This window comes from Hyla sarda, chromosome 11 (assembly GCF_029499605.1).
Source record: "Hyla sarda isolate aHylSar1 chromosome 11, aHylSar1.hap1, whole genome shotgun sequence".
In the NCBI taxonomy this organism is placed as follows: domain Eukaryota; kingdom Metazoa; phylum Chordata; class Amphibia; order Anura; family Hylidae; genus Hyla; species Hyla sarda.
Window position 1 is genome coordinate 95,945,440 of NC_079199.1, and position 18,299 is coordinate 95,963,738.

The 18,299-nt window shown below is 45.1% G+C and overlaps 1 protein-coding gene across 1 annotated transcript in view; it reads left to right on the top strand.

The window, feature by feature from the left end:
* Positions 1-18,299, top strand: part of CRIP2 (cysteine rich protein 2) — a 93,353-nt gene that overhangs the window by 62,350 nt on the left and 12,704 nt on the right. The window contains exons 2-6 of the mRNA XM_056546472.1: positions 2,128-2,222; positions 7,951-8,008; positions 8,882-9,013; positions 11,536-11,604; positions 13,940-14,034. Of these exons, the coding sequence (XP_056402447.1) occupies positions 2,128-2,222; positions 7,951-8,008; positions 8,882-9,013; positions 11,536-11,604; positions 13,940-14,034 (449 nt within the window). The remainder of the gene's footprint in view (positions 1-2,127; positions 2,223-7,950; positions 8,009-8,881; positions 9,014-11,535; positions 11,605-13,939; positions 14,035-18,299) is intronic.

Sequence of the window (18,299 nt, forward strand, 5' to 3'; positions counted from 1 at the left end):
CCAACCTAATGTGGGGGAACTACAACCTAATGTGGGGGGAACTATACTGCCAACCTAATGTGGGGGAACTATACTGCCAACCTAATGTGGGGGAACTACAACCTAATGTGGGGGAACTATACTGCCAACCTAATGTGGGGGAACTACAACCTAATGTGGGGGAACTATACTGCCAACCTAATGTGGGGGAACTATACTACCAACCTAATGTGGGGGAACTATACTGCCAACCTAATGTGGGGGAACTACAACCTAATGTGGGGGAACTATACTGCCAACCTAATGTGGGGGAACTATACTACCAACCTAATGTGGGGGAACTACAACCTAATGTGGGGAACTATACTGCCAACCTAATGTGGGGGAACTATGCTGCCAACCTAATGTGGGGGAACTATACTGCCAACCTAATGTGGGGGAACTATGCTGCCAACCTAATTTGGGGGGAACTATGCTGCCAACCTAATGTGGGGGAACAATGCTGCCAACCTAATGTGGGGGAACTATGCAAAAATATAAAATCCCTATAACTTTTATTTTTCTGTATATGGGGATGTATGAAGGTCATTTTTTGTGCTGTGATTTGTAGTTTTTATGGGACTTTTCAATTGCTTTATAGATATTTTTTATGGTATTTGAAGTGACCAAAAATGTGCAAATCTGGTTAGTGCAATATTACGACTTTTGGGGCCCCACTTTTCATTTTGCCCAGGGCCACGCTAAGCCTAAAACCGGCCCTGCCCACTTGTACGGCTGCAAGTGGCCCCAGTACCTGCGGACCGTAAAAATAAAATAAAAAAACCCACTCATCTTTCCCATGCTCCCGCGCTGAGGCCTCTTTATCGTTCGCTCTGTGATCCAGAGTGGTGCAGGACCTGTAGCACAAGAATGTCATTTCATCACACGGCAGGTCCTGCACCACTCCGGATTACGGAGCAAAGGAGAAGGTCCTGAACCACTAACAGAGTGGATGATGTGGAGGCCTCAGCGCGGGAGCGTAGGGAAGGTGAGTAGGATTTTTATTATTTTCTTTTGGAGGGAACTTATTGGGGGAAACCACTTAATGGGAACATCTACCTAACTATTGGGGATTTCTATTTTAAAGGGTAAGGTATTATCTAAAAACGTACATCCAAGATGATATATATTGTACACGTAGCCTCCAGTACATAGTGTGTGATCACATGTCATATTAATGGCCTTAGCTGGCCCTAGGTGTCAAACCTGCAGCCCCCCAGCTGTTGCATAACTACAACTCCCAGCATGCCCGGACAGCCAACGGCTGGGAGCTGTAGTTTTGCAACAGCTGGAGGGCCACAAGTTGGACACCACAGCCTTGGACCACGCTGGAAGTTGCTTTCTCTCTCATATAGCCCTCTCACTTGTACTGCCGCATCTGTGGCCCTCCAGCTGTTGCAAAACTACAATTCCCAGCATGCCCGGACAGCCAACGGCTGGGAGCTGTAGTTTTGCAACAGCTGGAGGGCCACAAGTTAGACACCACAGCCTTGGACCACGTTGGAAGTTGCTTTCCCTCTCATATAGCCCTCTCACTTGTACTGCCGCATCTGTGGCCCTCCAGCTGTTGCCAAACTACAACTCCCAGCATGCCCGGACAGCCAACGGCTGTCCGGGCATGCTGGGAGTTGTAGTTTTACAACAGCTGGAGGTTGGAAAACACTGGTTTACGCCCTCTTTCTTGGATTGCTGTTGTTCCAATGTTTGTGACCTTCATCGCGTCAAGCGACTGATCTGCAGTACCATTGCCCTTTTATAGTGCCAATCAATAGGGTCCCATCGATCAAACATTGATAGATGATCATAAAAGGTTATTTTTTTTTTTTTTTGGTCTTTTAAAAAATTTCACACGCGCAGGGAATGGTGTAACAAATAATAAGAGAACAGGAGAACAGTACCCACTCCTCCCGTTTCCCCCCCACTGCTACGATGGTGTCCCTATACATTGTGCATATGATACTGCAGCCGGTAACTAACATTTGTTATATTGGCTTGGCCAAGCTTTATGGATCCTAAAAAAAATAATTGTTGCAGTTTTTGTTGCATCCTATCCACTACAATCAGTCATCCCAGTTTTGTTAAAACGCCTCTCTCTCTCTCTTTCCGCAGCCGAGAAGGTCACCTCACTGGGAAAGGATTGGCACAAGTTCTGCCTGAAGTGCGAGCATTGCAATAAGACTCTAAATTCCGGTGGACACGCCGAGGTAAGGTGCTACAAAGTAACAGAATACACTGCGGCGGGTCCCGGGGACTATGATGCGAGTGCATCTCCTGCGCTCGCTTCATAGTCTGGATGAGACTCAGGACGTATATGTGTGCCAAGTACCAGGCAATCAGGGCAGACAGAAACCGAATACAAATATATGGCTATTAGATATGTCCAGTGAGAATAATAGAGCTCTGAAATTTTTGTGCAAGAATGGTGATTTTTGGAAATTTGGTAAACCCTTTTGTTAGACTCACCGCAGTCGAGCGGAGTCTAAAGTGCCGCTGGTTTTCACCAGAGCCCGCCGCAAAGCGAGATGGTCTTGCTGCGGCAGGCGGCACCCAGGTCGCTATCCCTGGCACAACTCGACCACACAGGCAGCTCAGGAGCGTAAACAGGAATGTAGCAGAAGGTCAGTAGGCAGGCTGCAAGGTACAAAGTCAGGTCACTGAATGCAAGGTCTGGTACACGGCAAGGAAACACAGTATAAGGCACTGGGGAAAACAAACATCCAGCAGGGGTATGTGGGAGATGCAGAAACTTATAAGTGTGACTCTGGTGCAAGCCATAATTACAGGCGCACTGGCCCCTTAAATATAAGAGCTCTGGCGCGTGCGCCCTAGGAGGCGGGGGCATGCGCGCCGGAGCTGAGAGGAAGCAGCAGAGGACTGAGGTGAGTGACGAGCTGGGATTCGCATGCGGGTGCATCCGCGATGCGAATCCCAGCCCCGCCGGCTGGGGAAGAGAGGGGGACAAAGCGCTCATGGCCAAAGTGAATGGCCGGAGCGCAAGTTGTCACACCTTTTAACTCATTTTGCCCTAATGACACAGCCAAGTTTTATTTTTGCGCTTTTGTTTTTTTCCTCCTCGCCTTTTAATAGTCATAACTCTTATTTTTCCATCCACAGAACCATATGCTTGTTTAAATTATTTTTTTGCGTGACCAATTGCGTGACATAAACTGTATGGCAAAACGAAAATAAAAAGGGGTGTCTTTTTAACATAGTGCACTTTACGGTAAAACTGACGTGTTCTCTTTATTGACGTGTTCTGGTTACACGCTTTTCTATTGTTTTTTTTTTTTTGTTTTTTTTTAAATTTACTTTTTTTTTTAAATATCAAAATATGTTTAAAATTGCCTTATTCTGATCCCCTCTCCTTTGTTTCTGCGTTGGCAGCTGTATGATGGATTATATTTTGCACTTCAGACTTTTCCACATGGGCCAATATAGGGGTCCATTTAAAGGGGTATTCCGCCCCTAGACATTTTATCCCCTATCCAAAGGATAGGGGATAAGATGTCAGATCGCCACGATCTCGCTGCTGGGGACCCCCGGGATCCCCGCTGCGGCACCGCGCTATCATTACAGCACAGAGCGAGTTCGCTCTGTGCGTAATGACGGGCGATACAGGGGACGGAGCCGCGTGACGTCATGGCGCCGCCCCTCGTGACATCACGGCCCGTCCCCTTAATGCAAGTCTATGGGAGGGGGCGTGACGACCGCCACGCCCCCTCCCATAGACTTGTATTGAAAGGGGCGGGCCGTGACATCACGAGGGGCGGAGCCGTGACGTAACGATGCTCCGGCCCCTGTATCGCCCGTCATTACGTGCAGAGCGAACTCTCTCTGTGCTGTAATGATAGCGCGGTGCCACAGCGGGGATCCCAGGGGTCCCCAGCAGCGGGACCGCAGTGATCTGACATCTTATCCCCTATCCTTTGGATAGGGGATAAAATGTCTAGGGGCTGAGTACCCCTTTAAAGCAATAAATTGATTGCTATTATTGTTACTGGGACAGCACTGATGAATGATATCGGCGATCTACTTGTATGATCTGCCAGAAGACAGACCCCACAAGAAAATCCCCGAAGCAGTCCTGGAGCAGGTAAGTGGAGCTCCACGCTGCGGTTTAATCCAAAGAGCCTTTCATTTCAGATGCCGATATCAGTAATGATCACAGGATTTCATAGTTTAATGACGGCATCAGCGTGATTGCTGATATTCGCCATTAGCGGCGGGTCCCAGTCTGGTCCTGTCATATAAAATGATTGAAATGTTATCTGGTGTTAAGGTGCCCACACATTTTTAATAGCTGTCGGCTGAACTGTTCTGTGTACCCCATACACATAAATGTTTGACTAGCTGAATGTTCACATTTTGTGAATTGGGAGAGAAGAGGTAAGCCCCTGCCAGACAGCTTTGTTACTCTTTACATGCCGTATTTGTCATTAACTTATCCCAGCTGAGGGACTTAAAGGGGTACTCTGCCCCTTGACATCTTATCCTGCCTCTGGGGACCCCCATGATCTCGGCTGTGGTATCCCAGACATCCGGTGCACAGACTGAACTTCGCTCCGTGACGGATGACTGACGATGCCAGGCGGGGGCTCAAAACGTCACGGTCACGCCCCGATAACAATGTCACGGCCACGCCCCCCTCAATGCAAGTCTATGGGAGGGGGCGTCCCGCCCCCTCCCATAGACTTGCATTGAGGGGGCGTGGCCATGACATCACAAGCCTCCGGAGCTGCACCCAATGCTTTAAACAAACATCAGGGAGATCGCGGGGGTCCCCAGCGGTCCCGCGATCAGACATCTTATCCCCTATCCTTTGAATAGGGGATAAGATGTCTAGGAGCGGAGTACCCCTTTAATGGGGAACTCTGAGGAAATAAAACGAATTCCCTATCCTATGGGGCCCCCGCAATCTCCTGTTCTCACCCGCCCTCGGCATACTCCGCCCCTCGGAGACGGGCTTCAGTGATGGCCCAAGTTTTATTTTCCCTGAGTAGCTCTTTAAAGGTGTTAATGGCAGAGAGGGCAAATATAGTCAAAAATATGAGCACAAGTAGTAGTATCATGACTATTGGCACGCTGGTATTTTCCACAAAAAAAATGAAAAAATAAAATGTAAAATAAAAACTTCTTGAAACACAAATAATACATTCAGTAAGACATAAAGTCGCCTTTTTCGCTTTCTGATTTTATGGACTTATATACCGCTTAATATACTTAACACAGGAAAGAGAGCTGTAGACTTCAGCCTGATCATTTTCCAGCCAGCGGGATACTGAATCTGACATTATTTGGGATTTTGTGTGAGATTTTATGTCCCTCCCTATGTCCAGCTGTGACTATTCGGATCTAGAAACATTAGCATCTTAGAGCCTTTTCAGCGCTTAGAAGACGTCGTCTCAATTTCATGTTTGGTTGCCATGGAGACACTCCATTTCCATCTCGCGGACAATAGAAATATTGTCTGCGGTTGGGAACAGGTGGTTCCCAAGAGTGTAGTGTCGGTGCCGTAATCCAAAAAATGACTATGGCATCTGAGCAGCCACCCATTGCTTTCTGCATCGCTTGTTTTTACTATTTTGAAACAGAGATTTAGCTTCTCTTCACAGGTACTATTTACGCCATTCTCGAGAAAGCACCATTGTTTACCATTGTGGGTTTTTGGAAACTCATTCATTTAGCTAAGACTTTGGGGATTTAGAAGCATTTTATATCAAGGAAGCTGCAAGGATTTACTTAGTTTTATGTAATTCAGAATTGCAATAAAGGGACAGTGTTAAAATTTAGATACTGTGAAATGTGCAGGAGTTTGGTCATGAGAAAAACGGGACAAACAAAGGTTATTGGGGACAAACGACAGTACATACACAGGCTCTTAAATATGGTGGCCAATCAGGACAAACCCTACTCATATGCCCAATATGTCCCCTCTATGAGCCAAAGAGAAGGGAAACTAAAGGCACCCATAAACATGCAAAAGCTGTCAGCCGACTGCTATCCCTCCTGATCCCTCCATACACAGGACTTGGCTTGGCCAACAGCTGTTTCTCCCAATCCAAGAATGCACATGAAGGCTTGGCTTAGGGAACAAATGTCTTTCCTGAACCCTTTATACTCGTGAAGGCTTGACTTGCCCCACAGCTTATCTCCCCATACACATGAAAGTATGGCTCAGCCAACAGCTATATGTACCAATCTCTACATACACATTGCTTGGTTTAGCTAAAAGCTGTCTTTCCTGACCTCTCCATACACATGAAGGTTTGGCTTGGCCGACAGCTGTTTCCCCCAATACTTCCATACACATCTTTTGGCTTTGCTAACACCTGTCTCTCCTGACCCCTTCATACACATAAAGGTTTGGTTTGGCCGACATTTGTTTCCCCAAATCCTTCCATACACATAAAGGTTTGGCCGACAGCTGTTTCCCCCAATCCTTCCATACACATGGCTTGGCTTTGCTAACACCTGTGTCTCTTGACCCCTCCTTACACATAAAGGTTTAATTTGGCTGACATTTGTTTCCCCCAATCCTTCTATACACATAAAGGTTTGGCCAACAGCTGTTTCCCCCAATCCTTCCATACACATGGCTTGGCTTTGCTAACACCTGTGTCTATTGATCCCTACAAACACATAAAGGTTTAATTTGGCCGACATTTGTTTCCCCCAATCCTTCTATACATATCAAGGTTTGTCCGACAGCTGTTTCCCCCCCATCCCTCCATACACATGAAGGCTTGGCTCAGCCAACAGCTATCTCTCCCGATCCCTCCATACACGATGCCAGGCTCCTCTAGTAGCAGCTTATTTCCGCAGAGAACAGAAGGATCGGGCAGTCGATATCCAATATTCCTGATCCGTCCCTCCCCTGACATCATTTGCCATAGTAGAGTCTGCAGGCCCCCATACACATAAGATATTTGTCTGGTCCCACTGAAATCGGTGGCTTTGGCCAACGCTTTTAAAATTTTTATGGGGGCCTTACAGGCTCAATTTTAGTCTTATGTGACTTGGGTTACATAGATGGCCATCTAAGATAACTGGTTTGCCTCTGGTGGTGTCCAGCTTCAGAAACCCATTGTCCTACAATCTGTTACGGAATTGTGAGTTAAAGGGGTAATCCACTGGCCAGCGTTCGGAACGTAATGTTCGGAACGCTGTTTTCATGCTGCAGGGGTTGGCTACGCCCCTCGTGACATCACGCCCACACCCCCTCGTGTCGTCCGTAGTGGGATCCCAGCCTTATTGTTTTCAGTGGGATTGTACTGTGGAATTCCGCCAGCGAAATGGAATGGATTCCGCTGGACCACATTGCCGTCTATGAAACAATGTAGTTGTCGTTATCGGATTATTTCAATCGCCAAAGGGACAGAGCGCGATAATAACGTTATAGTCGTCTGACGCAATAGGACAGTATTTATCCATTTCCTTTTACAGACAAATCAAGGGAACCAGAGTATTCGAGCGGTCCTAGTGCCCACTTTTTCTGCCGGCATCCTCTAGAAATTGGTTCTTTTTCCGGATAACATTCTGTAGTATGAATGAGCCATTGCGGTGAGATCACATGCAACAAATCTATTGCAGAAATTTCTGAGTCTTAAAGGGGTACTCCCATGCCTCAGCCTTCTAAACATCCGGTTCAGCAGGCTTGGAGCAGCGTCTGAGGTCATGGCGTCCCGGCCACGCTCCCTCGTGATGTCACGCCACGCCACCTCCATTGATGTCTATGGGAGGGGGCGTGACTATCGTCACGCCCCCTCCCATAGAGTTCCCCTCCAGAGTACCCCTTTAAGGTGCAAGGTGCTTTTTCTACTACACTCTCTGGTCCAGCGCAGTCTCGTAGTTTCTTATTTCAAATACTTGTAAAGATCTATTACTTTTCATTCCGTTTCTTTTAAGCGCTTTCCCTTCTTCATATCATTTCAGCATGACGGGAAGCCTTACTGTCACAAGCCGTGCTATGCTTCATTATATGGACCAAAAGGTGAGATTTTCGTTTATAATAATATTATCATTTATAACAATAATAAAAAATAATGATGCATCAGCTTAGTCCCAATAACCTATCAATGAGATATTTTATTAGGACACTTGGTAACCAGGCAAGGTGGAGCGTACAACAGTATTAATAATACTAATGTGCCAGCTATTTCTAGATATATGGAAATGTACAGGATATATAAAAGCTTAAAGGGGGACTCCGCCCCTAGGCATCTTATCCCCTATTCAAAGGATAGGGGATGAGATGTCTGTTCCCCCGCTGCTGGGAACCCCCGCGATCTCCGTGCTGCACCCGTTGTTCGTTTAGAGCGTTGGGGGGCAGCGCCGGAGGCTCATGGCATCACGGCCATGCCCCGCTTGTGACATCACAGCCACGCCTCCTCAATGCAAGTCTATGGGAGGGGGCGTAATAGCCGTCACGCCCCCTCCCATAGACTTGCATTGAGGGGGCGTGGCCGTGACATCAGGAGTGGAGCGTGACCGTGACATCACCAGCCTCCGCCCCGTATCGCCAGTCATCCATCACGGAGTGAAGCTAGCTCCGTGCACAGGATGTCTGGGGTGACGAAGCTGGGATCACGGGAGTTCCCAGCGGCGGGACCCCGAGATCAGACATCTTATCCCCTATGCTTTGGATATGGGATAAGGTGTCTAGCGGCAGAGTACCCCTTTAAATCGCTTTATATAAAGGCTTTTGCTATCGTATCCTCATGTACAATTTTATGACTATTTTAGGGGGGTTTTTTTGCACAATATTTAGTGACTGTCTTGTAATTCTAAAGGGTACGGGCACTTAAGGTTGTGTTGGCACCCGGTGCTTTGGTGTCTTTATCATTGCCGCTGTTGAATATTTCAGGTGTTAATATCGGAGGTGCCGGATCGTACATCTACAGGAAGCCAAGTGAGGACAAACCAACGTCTCCTACCGAAGTAGCTCCAAAGGTTGAAGAGAAGAAAGTTAGTGCCGCTCCAAAGACCCTCACCAAAGGTGAGAGACCTAGAACATGATTGTCCGAAGAAAAGTCTGAGACAAGACTGGCCAGACACATGAGATAGCTGTAAAAAAAAGTCCAAGGTGGAAATGCCCCTTTAAAGGGGTACGCTGGTGCTCCATGGTTCTGAATATTGGAAACTATGGAACCAGAGCTGGAGTTAAAGGGGTACTCCGCTGCTAGACATCTTATTCCCTATTCAAAGTATAGGGCATAAGATGTCTGATCGCGGGGGTCCCCCACGATCTCCCGCAGCATTGGGCATTTGTTTGTTCCTGTGGCAGTGGTCGTGACATCACGGCCACGCCCCCTCGTGATGTCACTCCACACCCCCTCCATTCATGTCTATGGGAGGGGGCGTGTCGACCGGCACGCCCCCTCCCATAGACATGATTGGTAGGGACTTGGTGTGACATCACAATGGGGCGTGGCCGTGATGTCACGAACACAAACAAAAGCCCGGTGCTGCGGGAGATCGTGGGGGACCCCCGCGATCAGACATCTTATGCCCTATACTTTGAATAGGATGTCTAGCAGTGGAGTACCCCTTTAACTCCAGCTCTGGTTCCGTAGTTTCCTCCCCTCATTCATCACACAGTGGAATTCCTGGCAGGGCAGGGTATTGTGATAGGAGAACAATTTACAATTGTTAACTCAGGGATCACACTGACAAACCTCAGATCACAGTGACCTACAGAAGTATCAGGTTCATATCAGGATACACATCTGCAGACCTGTCCTGGCAGCACACTTGGGAAAACGTTAAGGGGTATCTTCTTTTTTTATTTTAATTTAATTTAATTTTTTTTTGTGTGCAAAAGGCCCCTTCGAGTAGACTCCTTTTTCATCCTGTAAGTGTGCAGTGTTCTGATACATAACACTGAGACATTAAAAGGGTTACTCCGCTGGAAAACATATATATATATATATATATATTTTTTATTTTTTATTTTTTTTAAATCAACTGGTGCCAGAAAGTTAAACAGATTTGTAAATTACTTCTATTGAAAAATCTTAATCCTTCCAGTACTTGTCAGCTGCTGTATACTCCACAGGAAGTTCTTTTCTTTTTGAATTTCTTTTCTGCCTGACCACGGTGCTCTTTGCTGACACCTCTGTCCGTGTCAGGAACTGTCCAGAGTAGAAGCAAATCCCCATAGCAAACCCATCTTCTGTGGACAGTTCCTGACACGGACAGAGGTGTCAGCAGAGAGCACTGTGGTCAGACAGAAAAGAAATTAAAAAAGAAAAGAACTTCCTGTGGTGCATACAGCAGCTGGTAAGTATTGGAAGGATTAAAATTTTTAGATAGATGTAATTTACAAATCTGTTTAACTTTCTGGTACCAGTTGATTTAAAAAAAAAAAGAAAAGAAAATGTTTTCCTGTGGAGTACCCCTTTAAAGAAGTCTCATGGAAAGATGGTGATGGTGGGGGTGGGGGCCAAGTGCTGGGCCCCGGCTCTCCTCCACAGCGGCGTATCACAACGCCCATCCGGGGGCCATGCCCCATCCATATAGCTCTATGGGAGAACTGAAGATAGCCAAACGGCTCCCTCATAGAGCTATATGAAGGGAGCGTGGCGGCCCCCACTTTGGACGGGAGTTGTGAAGCGCCGCTGTGGAGGAGAGCCGGGGCTCCATACAGGAGATCGTGGGGGACCCAGTAGTCGAACCCCCCATGATCTAAAACGTATCCCCTATCCTGTGAATAGGGGATACCTTTTTTCCACAATGACTTCTTTAAAGGGGTTATCCAGGGAAAACTTTTTTTTTTTTATATATCAACTGGCTCCGGAAAGTTAAACAGATTTGTAAATTACTTCTATAAAAAAAATCATCTTAATCCTTTCAGTACTTATGAGCTTCTGAAGTTAAGGTTGTTCTTTTCTGTCTAAGTGCTCTCTGATGACGCCCAGTTTTGAAGCAAATCCCCATAGCAAACCTCTTCTAAACTGGGCGTTTCCTGAGACACGTGTCATCAGAGAGCACTTAGACAGAAAAGAACAACCTTAACTTCAGAAGCTCATAAGTACTGAAAGGATTAAGATTTTTTAATAGAAGTAATTTACAGATCTGTTTAACTTTCTGGAGCCTGTTGATATATATATATATAAAAAAATAGTTTTTTCCTGGAATACCCCTTTAAGTCATATGGCTAGTGAACCTGGGTAGGTAGTAGATTCAGACATTGAATTATAGGCGGCAACCTATAGATGGCACTACAGAGACAGCTTTCTTTCTTTTGCAAAACCTCAACTCCCAGCATGCCCGGACAGCCAACGGCTGTCCGGGCATGCTGGGAGTTGAAGTTTTGCAACATCTGGAGGGCCACAGTTTCAGACCACTGATATAAATGAATATAGTGTTGCTCATATTCTCTGTAAATGACAGACCAGGGCCATTTTCACATGAGTCTAATAATGGGAGTGGAGGGGGGGGGGGGGGGAGTTTGCCTAATAATGGGGGGGGGGAGTTTGTGTCCATATTAAGGATGCTTGTCCCTGTTGTCTCTTTCAGCTTCAAGTATAACAACTTTTACAGGAGAACCCAACTTGTGTCCTCGCTGTGAGAAGAAAGTGTTTTTCGGTAAGAAGATCTATAGATCATTAAGATATTACCAAATAGTCAGGATCTATGAGATGGTACAGCAGTGTTCTTCAATCTGTGGCTCTCCGGCTATTACAAAACTACAATTCCCAGCCAGCACTGATAATCGGAGCCTGTCCGGGGCATGCTGGGAGTTGTAGTTTTGCAGCAGCTGGAAACTACAGTTTGGGAAACATTGTGTTACCCCTACCAAGCTGCGTCCTCCTCTGTCAGTACGGCCCCGGCCAGAACTTGTCTCTTACTTATTTTCCAAATGTATTGATTATTCTGGACTTTTTTTTTTTAAGTTAAAATTCAGCGTAGCAGAGAGAGAGGAAAGTAGGTGACGTGTCACCATATAACTAGGCCAATTTATTATTCAGTAGTCTGGCGACAAACGGGGTAAGAACTCCTGTGGGAGACCTAATGGCAAGTCGTTTCCTGTTGTTACCACTGGGAAAAAGCAGAACGAGGGTACAGCTCAACAACCCGACCGAAAAGGATGAATCAAGGACTTATATGTAGCTTAGTCTTTATTTTAGACTAAATGTTGTGCATTAAAGTGCTTTTTTTTTATCAATTGGCGCCAGAAACAGATTTGTAAATTACTTCTATAAAAAAAATCTTAATCCTTCCAGTACTTATCAGCTGCTGTATGCTTCACAGGAAGTTGTGTAGTTTTTTCCAATCTGACCACACTGCTCTTTGCTGACACCTCTGTCCGTGTCAGGAAGTGTCCAGAACAGGAGAGTTTAAAAAAAACTGTTGATTAAAAAAAAAAAAAATTTGTTTTCCTCCGGAGTACTCCATTAAGCCTTCCAGTACTTATCAGCTGCTGTATGCTCCAGAGGAAATTGTGTAGTTCTTTCCAGTCTGACCACAGTGCTCTCTGCTGACACCTCTGTCCATGTCAGGAACTGTCCAGAGTAGGAGCAAATCCTCATAGCGAACCCCTCCGGCTCTGGACAGTTCCTGACATGAACAGAGGTTTCAGCAGAGAGCACTGTGGTCAGTCTGGAGAACTTCCTGTGGAGCATACAGCAGTTGATAAGTACTGGAAGGATTAAGGATTTTTTTTAATAGATGTAATTTACAAATCTATTTAACTTTTTGGAGCCAGTTGATATATAAAAAAAAAAAAGGGGTTTTCCACCGGAGTACCCCTTTAAATAAGTATCCCCCAATCCCACTTAATATAAGGGAACCTACCATCCATCTAATGTGCTTGGTGGCCATCAGACATTCCCTTTATGGCAGATGTCGGGGAGAGAAGGGTTGAGCATGTTCAAATGCTTGATCTAAGGGTAGTTTCCCCACTCCTCATAGAACACGTGCACATTCAGCTGAGCCAAGTGTCCATGTGTATGAGGTGACTGGAAGAGACAGGCGATGACCAAACACCGTCACAACATTTTAGGTGTAAGGCTATGTTCACATGGCAGAATTCCGTGGGAATATTCTGCATTTCCGAGTTGTCCTAACATTTAAATGTGCGGATTGTTTGCCCGTGTAATCCCGGCAGACATTCCACACATTGTCGGCTGTGTGAACATGGCCTAATAGGATGTGTAGTTGTGAGGGTCCGGCTGCTAAGACGACTCCACCCCATCCCCTGGGGATCAGCTGTTACTGTTTGGTGAACCACTCGGCAGCTGTAAAGGAAATGACTCCATATAGAGTTTCCATTGGAATCAATAGACCATCCATGTAATGCACTGAGATACAGGGTCCTACAGAGCTTTTTATAGAAACTCATCAGTCTGGGTCCCGAGTAGGACAACACCTTTTATTTTCATAGTAAGATCCCCACTGAAAAAGCCTTTCCTGGTCCCACCAGATGGGAACAATCATTGGCTGTTTTGATAGCAGGAAGAACGCTTTACGTGACGCTCTTCTTGCCGTCTGAAGTGTCGACGGAGACTCCAAAGGGAACACTGAACAGCATTGTGAACAGTCTAATATGCGCATGAGCCATAAGAGTATCAAAGTTGCATTTGCTACCTGTTCTTGATGTTACTTTTTATTATAAAATCTGGAATAAAATGTTATTTATTATTATATATAATTATAAAATATATATCTATATATATATATATAGATATATATATATAAATATTATTATGAATATAATTAATATATTTATTATTAATATATCATTATTATTTCTATTTTATTATAGATTCAGAAATAATATTTTGTTTATTTATAATTATTATATATAATTATAATATATTATCAATATTATTATAATTAAGTATTATAATATATTAATAATTATTATTAATATATATTATTATTATTATATATATATTTTTTGTGTGTGTGCTTTTTGCAGCAGAGAAAGTGACCTCCCTCGGGAAGGACTGGCATCGACCTTGCTTGAGGTGTGAACGCTGCTCAAAAACTCTAACTCCGGGTGGCCATGCTGAGGTGAGAAATATTCTTCATATTTATGCCTGGCTTCTCAAACAAAGTGGAACCGTAAGGCCATGTTCACACAGCGTAAAATGTGCAGAATGGCCGACAGGAAAAACACAGGTGGATATTCCGCACATTTCCGTTGCTAGGCCCGCTCGGAAATGCGCCGTCTCTTAGACGGCAATGCATTTCCGAACATAATCTGCAAAAAGAATTATTCCTTTTGCGTGCACTAGGATCGGGATTTCCTGCTACGTAAATTCCACCGTTTCAATAGTGCAGCAGAATCCCATTGAAATCAATGGGACTCTGCTGCTGCGGAATGTCCATGCGGAATATTTTGGTAGAATTCTGCACTGATTTTCCACTGTGTGAACATACCCTTAAAAAGGTTGTTCTAGAGCAGTGGTTTCCTAGCTGTGGGCCTCCAGCTATTTCAAAACTACAACTACCAGCATGCCCGGACAGCTGTTGGCTGTCCGGGTATGCTGTAAGTTTTAGTTTTGAAACAGCTGGGGGTCCCCAGTTTGAAAACCACTGTTCTAGAGTTTAAGAAATCACACTTGATCACTTACCAGTTGAAGGGGTACTCCAGTGGAAAACAGTTTTTTTTTTCATATTAATTGGCTCCAGAAAGTTATACAGATTTATAAATTACTTTTATTAAAAAATCTTAATCCTTCCAGTACTTATAAGCTGCTGTATGCTCCAGAGGAAGTTGTGTACTTCTTTCCAGTCTGAGCACAGTGCTCTCTGCTCCATAGCAAATTTCTCCTGCTCCAGACAGTTTCTGACATGGACAGAGGTGTCAGCAGAGAGCACTGTGGTCAGACTCTGGAAAGAACTACACAACTTCCTCTGTAGCATACAGCAGCTGATAAGTACTGGAAGGATTAAGATTTTGTAATAGAAGTAATTTGCAAATCTGTTTAACTTTCTGGCACCAGTTGATTTGAATTTTTTTTTCCACTGGAGTACCCCTATAAATCCCCTTCTAACCCAGGTTCTTCCTTTTTATGGGGTAATGATGTATCAGACACCCATGTGACCGCTGCAGCCAATCACTGGGCCTCAACAGAGACGCTAACATGTACAGCAAATGCGCTCTGAGGTCAGTGATTGGCTGAAGGGGTCATGTGGGTGAATACGGCACTTTAAGAAGTAATAGTATATAATGTTTCAGGAACTGTGTCAGGAACTGTCCAGAGTAGGAGCAAATCCCCATAGCAAACCTATCCTGCTCTGGACAGTTCCTGACATGGACAGAGGTGTCAGCAGAGAGCACTGTGCACAGACAGGAAAAAAACTACACAACTTCCTGTGGAACATACAGCAGCTGATAAGTACTGGAAGGATTAATCAGTAATTTACAAATCTGTATAACTTTCTGGCACCAGTTGATTTGAAAAACATTATTTTTTCCCACCAGAGAATCCCTTTAAGAAGACTGGTTGTAAAAATAGACATGTATACCATAGTGGCAGAACCATGTGGCTTCTATGGGGCCCTGTCCTGTGCAGAACTCATTCATAGAACTGCATTGTCAGCAGATTAATGGAGGGGGATATTGACCAATAGGTCATGGATAACCCCAGACCTTTCAGTACTGGGGCACAATCAGACACCATAATAGGAGCCCGTACCAATATTTTTCACCACTGGCTAAAAACAATAAATATGTCCCCATTCACTCACAACAAACAGAGGTCTTAAAGGGGTACTCCACCGGAAAACATTTTTTTTTTTTTTTTTTAAATCAACTGATGACAGAAAGTTAAACAGATTTGTAAATTATTTCTATGTAATAATCTTAATCCTTCCAGTACTTATCAGCTGCTGTATGCTCCAGAGGAAGTTGTGTAGTTCTTTCTACTCTGACCACAGTGCTCTCTGCTGACACCTCTGTCTGTCTCAGGAACTGTCCAGAGCAGGATAGATTTGCTATGGGGATTTGCTTCAACTCTGGACAGTTCCTGACATGGACAGAGGTGTCAGCAGAGAGCACTGTGGTCAGACAGAAAGGAAATTTTAAAAACAAAATAATTTCCTCTGGAGCATACAGCAGCTGATAAATACTGGAAGGATTAAAGGGGTATTCCAGGGAAAACCTTTTTTTTATAAATATCAACTGGCTCCGGAAAGTTAAACAGATTTGTAAATTACTTCTATTAAAAAATCTTAATCCTTCCAATAGTTATTAGCTTCTGAAGTTTTCTGTCTAACTGCTCAATGATGATGTCACGTCCCGGGAGCTGTGCATGATGGGAGAATATCCCCATAGGAACTGCACAGCTCCCGGGACGTGAGTCTTCAGAGAGCAGTTAGACAGAAAACATCAACTCAACTTCAGAAGCTAATAACTACTGGAAGGATTAAGATTTTTTAATAAAAGTAATTTCTAAATCTGTTTAACTTTCCGGAGCCAGTTGATATATAAAAAAAAAAGTTTTGGCCTGGAATACCCCTTTAAGATTTTTTAATAGAAGTAATTTACAAATCTGTTTAACTTTCTGGCACCAGTTGATTTAAAAAAAAAAAAAAAAAAAGGTTTTCCAGCGGAGTACCCCTTTAAAAAATGCAATGGAATTATGTGTTAACCAAGGCTGTAATATGGCCGTAATTTAGGGTCTCCAGGCCACAACTCCAGGACCCGAACACACACACGGTATTACTGCGCTGAACTTTAACCTCCATAAGAGGCTGAAGACGCGGTTCAGTAAATGGAGACGGCATCTGGTAACTTAATGTTCTTGACAAACAATCAAGTGTCGAAAACCTGATTTGTATTTCACACATAAGCTGCCAAGTACTATATCGCTGCCATAAAGAACATTATATCTGGGGATCTGGAATGTCTCTGTTCAGGCGCAGGTTCCCAGCGGAGTACACGTCTCATATCTCTGTGACACCTTAGATTAATACCCAATATTACAGTGAGTGCTTTATAGCTGCTGGGAGTGACAGGTAAATCCTATTACACATAGAGGTTTAGGATACATGTTTTTGATATCCCGAAACAGCTGCAGAAGCGTGTGACATAACACCTGGTTACCCATCACAGAAGCCGAATGTGTAGGTTAAAGGGGTACTCCGCCTCTAGGCATCTTATCCCCTAAGATAAGATGTCTGATCGTGGGGGTCCCGCCGCTGAGACCCCAGCAATCTCTGCAGCACCCGGCATTCATTTAGAACACTGGGTGCAGGTGGCGGGGGTCATGATGTCACGGCCATGCGTCCCTGTGATGTCACACCACGCCTCCTCAATGCAAGTCTATGGGAGGGGGCGTGACAGCCGTCACGCCCCCTCCCATAGACTTGCATTGAGGGGGCGTGGTGCTACGGCACGAGGGTGTGGCTGTGATGTCACGACCCCTTCCGCCACTCCAAGCGTTCGGAACAAAATGTTCCGAACGCTGGGGCAGCGGAGTACACCTTTATGGTGCGTTCCCACAGGGCGTATACGCAGCATATTTGACGCTGCGCAAAATTTATGGCAGTAGCGGGAAATACGCTGCGTATTCCTTGCTCACTATACACACAGGGCTTTCCGGCGGCAGCCCTATGCGTGCAGTGAGTTTTGGAGGCGGAGCCACGCGTCACAGACACGCCGGCACACGGCTCCGCCTCCAAAACTCACTACACGCATAGGGCTGCCGCCGGAAAGCCCTGTGTGTATAGTGAGCAAAGGATACGTAGCGTATTTCCCGCTGCTGCCATAAATTTAGATAAAGATTTTTTAATAGAAGTCATTTACAAATCTGTTTAACTTTCTGGCACCAGTTCATTTAAAAAAAATATATATATATGTTTTCCACCGGTGTACCCCTTTAAAGAAGCTTATTTCCTACGAGAGAGCAGAGGACAGACAGGCAGCCTCCATAGACTATTAGCGTGTCGCCGATTCCCTCCAGAATTGATTGATTTCGGGAAATCTGATTCCCGGGAAAACCGATAGACAGATATGTTTTTCACAGCACTCTACAGACCTACACTTGCTCACTCTAGACCAGTGTTTCCCAACCAATGTTCCTCCAGCTGTTGCAAAACTACAACTCCCAGCATGCCCGGACAGCCGAAGGCTGCTGGGAGTTGTAGTTTTGCAACAGCCGGAGGCACGCTGGCTGGGAAACAATGCTATGGAGTGACCACGTGCCAAGCCGAGTCACTAAAGGGTTAAAGGAAAGGGGTTCTGTTACAGACAGATGAGATCTCCCTGCATTCTTAAAGGATTTTACATTACATTCCCGCCGCAACAAGTGGCCCAGGGATCCCTTATC